At 64.4% G+C, this 4,009-nt stretch overlaps 1 protein-coding gene across 1 annotated transcript in view; it reads left to right on the forward strand.

Annotated features, from left to right (window-relative positions):
• Positions 1 to 1,521, forward strand: part of SLC66A2 (solute carrier family 66 member 2) — a gene marked incomplete in the record, with an annotated part of 29,544 nt that extends 28,023 nt beyond the window's left edge. Inside the window, 1 exon segment of the mRNA XM_027767210.1 lies at positions 29 to 1,521. Within this exon segment, the coding sequence (XP_027623011.1) occupies positions 29 to 142 (114 nt within the window).
• Positions 1,522 to 4,009: the final 2,488 nt, after the last annotated feature.

The following is a 4,009-nucleotide window of genomic DNA, read 5'->3' on the forward strand; positions in this document are numbered from 1 at the left end:
CCGGCCCATGCAGTTCTCCGTGGTGGCGCTGCTGCAGGTGCTGGTGGACCTGGCCATCCTGGGCCAGGCCTACGCCTTCGCTCGCCGCCCCCAGAAGGCGGCGCCCCATGTGGGGCACCCCGCCAGTGCCAAGGCCCTCTGAAGCACCAGGGGGCCAGGACACATGACCCTGGCCACGATGCTGGCCAGCCACCTGTCCTCCTTGCGAGGGGAGGGCACCCCATGACCCCTGCAGGCAGTCAGGGTGCAGGGAGGGAGGCGTCTGGGTGGTGGTCTTGACAGGCCTCACTGTGCGGAGGCGCTCAGGTGGGATGGCCCACCATTGGCTGTGGTCACACCACGTGGATAGATGGTGAAAGCAGGGTTCACACCCACGGCTGGGGTTTAGGTGTTTTTAACGTGATGGAAGAGCAATCGTCTTCTCCCACCTTCTCCCCTAAATAATCACCTGAACCTGAAATATGTTTGGAAAGATGGGAAGGCAAACTTAAGGCCACCAAAGGTCTCACCTGCCTATCCAGCCCCTTGGCCCACACGCTGTCTCCCTGCCTGTGGGCCGAGCCTCACAGGGGCCTGGAAGCCAGGAGACGCGAGTCCTGGGGCAGACCCTGCTGACGGAGCATGACCTCGGGACCCTGCTGCTCTGGGCAGCCTCTCATAGCGAGGCCCATGCAGAGAGCAGGGCCCGAGCACGCGGACAGAAGTGTAGCACACGGTGGGTCCTGCCAGGGTTGGCGCCTGGAGCTTCTGGGCACCTCCTCCAGGCTGGCCTCGCCAGCGGCGGCTCTGGGTGCCCCCTGCTTTGTGCGGGCCTCTACCCGGAGATGGTGGTGAAGACCGTGCGGGCCACGGCCTGCATGGCTGGGCACTGGCCAGAGCGAGCTGGGGCACTTGGAGCCAGGCGAGTGAGAGGGACCCTCAGATGGAGGCGTGGGCGGCAAGGCGGCCGAGGGCTGGCGGAGGCTGTGCAGATGCACCTTGGCCAGCCCCGAGCAGCCCCACCTGCCAAGTCCCTCCGTTCTGGGCTGGCCCACGTACCCCTCAAACCACCTTGCTGTCCCCTTCCAGGAGAGGCCCTGGTCCCAGCTGCGCCCTGGGTCCCGGCACCATCTGTCCGTCATGTGCTCCGCCTCCCCCATTTCAGCCGGGTGTGCCTGCTTTGCAGCTCCTTGCTGGCCCCAGCTGGCTCCAGGCCCAGAGTCCTGGATGTTTCCAGGGGCTCCTGTGGGCGTCTCCCCTGCTGGGCGGATGGTGCTGCCTGCAGTCAGCCCCAGAGCCCCACGACCAGCAGGGGAGGGTGCTCAAGCCGTCCCTCCCAGAGTCCCTCAGGAAAACTGCTGGCTGGCCGATTGGGGCCTCTCAGCTCTCTGTGTCAGATGCTTTAAAAAGGCTTATTTTAAACAGTGAAAGGTGATGTCTGTAGTGGTAACTGCTCCAGATGGACAGTCACCAGCTGCAGGCCTGGGGACGCAATGGATGTACCTACGCAGTGACTTTGAACCAATAAACTTGCAGATCTAGTGTGGCCTGTGATGGAGTTGGGCTGCGGGGGGGATCCCAGGCAGGGGCAAGAATCCAGCCCAGTCCTCGGGCCCCAGGAAGGCCTGGCCAGCCCTAGGCTACCCCAGACAACTAGTGTTCCCTGGCGCTCCCTAAGGCGGTCCTTCCCCTGGGGTGCACTGGGACCCCCATGTGACCTGGGCTGCCCCCCAGGCCTCTCCTGGACAACACCCAGCCCTAAGCTTCGCACGGCACTTGCTTGAGGGCCCAGGTTGCAGCTAACATTTTCAAGCTTCTCCCCGACCGCAGACACCTTAAAGGATGGTAAGTTTCGGAAACGGATCACATGGTCGGGAGAGTTGGCCAGGCACAGGCCGAGGCAGAGAGGGCAGGGGTGGTTCGGACTCCAGACCCTGGGCTCTGAGGTCCTTGTGCGGGGGTGCGACCTCACCTCCTGGCTCTCTGGAGCAGGCTCGGTCCCGATGCAGTATGCACACGGGGTGGACAGTGGTGACAGTCCAGGGAGCAGTGATAGGAAAGGGCACTGGGGCAGCCGCAGCCAAGCTTCCCGCTGTGGGAGTCAGGGTGCGCTCCTCACAACGTAAGTAAAAAGCTGGCCCAGGGGCTGCCCTGTCCCACTGCTGGCGGCCGAACCTGGGGCCACGAGCACCAGGTCCACGTGGGTGGATATAGTGGGTGGACACCATCTCTCAAAAGCAAATCAGACCTTGTGGAGCATCTCCCCAAGCCCGGAATCCATGTGGTGTATAGCTCGTTAGGAGAATGGCCTTGCGGGAAGGGGGGGCACAGGTGAACACCAACCCCAGGGGTCCAGGCCATGCTCAGAGCTCCCCAGGGGGCTGGGGTGGGGTCCAGAGGAGCAGGTGAAGCTGCCCCTCACTGACTACTCCCGGCCCCTAGCCAGACCACTGCAGGCAGATAGGAGGCCACCTCCGAGACCCATTGTAACCACCCCCTCCAACCACACCTGTCCTGGTCAGCAGAGGCACACGAAGTGGCCAATGGTGGGGCCCGTGGCAGGTGACCCAGCATGATTCCGCCTGAGAGACCAGGCCGATGAGACCCTTGGGGGCTGTGGTCTCTTGCGCAGAGGGCTCCTGCATGGGAGGGCAGCCCGCTGGGTGTCTAAGGCACAGGCAGCCCCAGGGCCGGGTGGTCTCGGTGGGCAAGTTCCCCCATCCAGGTGGCCTCCAGCAGGTCCTGTCCCTGGAGGCTCCTGTACTCCACAGGAGGAACCGCTGCAAGGTCAGGATGGGAGGGACCTCCAGGACCCCTGTCATTCCACACCTTTCTGAGGAACAAGTTGGGTCTGCTTCTGGGGAGTTTCATGGTGACGGTCAGTGCCCAATCGTACGGAGGGACAGCTGTCCCCAGAGGGCACTGGCCACGCCAGGCGAGCAGCACTGGTTGCACTTGGAGTCGAGCATTGCCTCCTCCAATGGGACACGAGGCTGTCCTTCTGGCACCGAGCTCCCTGCTGTAGACAGGAGCCAAGGCCCTCTAGGGGCAGGTGAGGGGGCCAGCAGCTTGGTGCAGTGCTCCAGCCAACCGGTTGTCCAGCAAGAGGCCCCAGGTGCTTGGGTGCCCGGCAGCTGCCTGCCCTGGCTTGGAGGAAGGTGCCAGAACTCAGGCGGGTGTGGCTGGTCCCCACAGTTCTGCCCTTTCTCCACATCCATGTCCCTTACACCCCTGCTGGTCCTGGCCTACCCAGCATCCCCAGCAGACCCCTTAGCCACACACCACAGCCCCAGAGGAATCCAGTCAGCTGTGTGGGAGTGCCTTTTATTAGGGTGCAGCCGGGTCCTAGGGGCATCTGTGCAGGCAAGGGCCCTGGGTGCATCCCTGTCCTGGCCTCTGCCCCGCACAGGGCTGCCGGGTGCTGCCACAGCCCACAGCAGCGTGGGTGTACGCGGTGCGCGGCCTAGGTCCAGCTCCCCAAATGCAAAGGGACAAGCAGCGCCATGGAAGCTTCCTGTCACCACCTGCAGAGCAGCCCCTGCAGGCTGTGGTAAGCCCTGGAGGCCTTCCAGTTCATGGTCTAACGAAGGGTTCTCGGGTATGGAGCGCCCAGGCCCTGGGGCCAGCGGGCAGCAGGGCAGGGGTAAAGGCTGACATGCAGGCAGCTCTGTAGGGTTTAGGCTTCAGGCGGAGCGCACGTGCCAGGAGGCCCTTGTCTGGCCGCCTTGCTGTTGTTGGTTCTCTGTCCGTGCAGTTCACTCGGCCTCCCTTCATGGTGGCCGGCAGGGCAGGAAGGCCCCACCTCCCTGGGGCGGCCTTGGCCATGGAGCAGGGCGGGCAGGCGAGGCCTGCGGGCCCCTGTGTGGCCTGCCTTGAATTCATTTTCTTTGAACTGGGGAGACGGAAACTGCGAACCGAAACAGGGCAGCCGAGGGGGCCGGTGGCGCGCCTAGGAGGCCGCCTCGTTGGAAGCCCAGGCGCTCGCCCAGCCCGGAGGGGACCGGGGGTCAGGGCGGGCCCCGGGAGCCGG

Source organism: Tupaia chinensis, unplaced genomic scaffold (assembly GCF_000334495.1).
Source record: "Tupaia chinensis unplaced genomic scaffold, TupChi_1.0 Scaffold144022_1, whole genome shotgun sequence".
NCBI classification, from domain to species: Eukaryota; Metazoa; Chordata; class Mammalia; order Scandentia; family Tupaiidae; genus Tupaia; species Tupaia belangeri.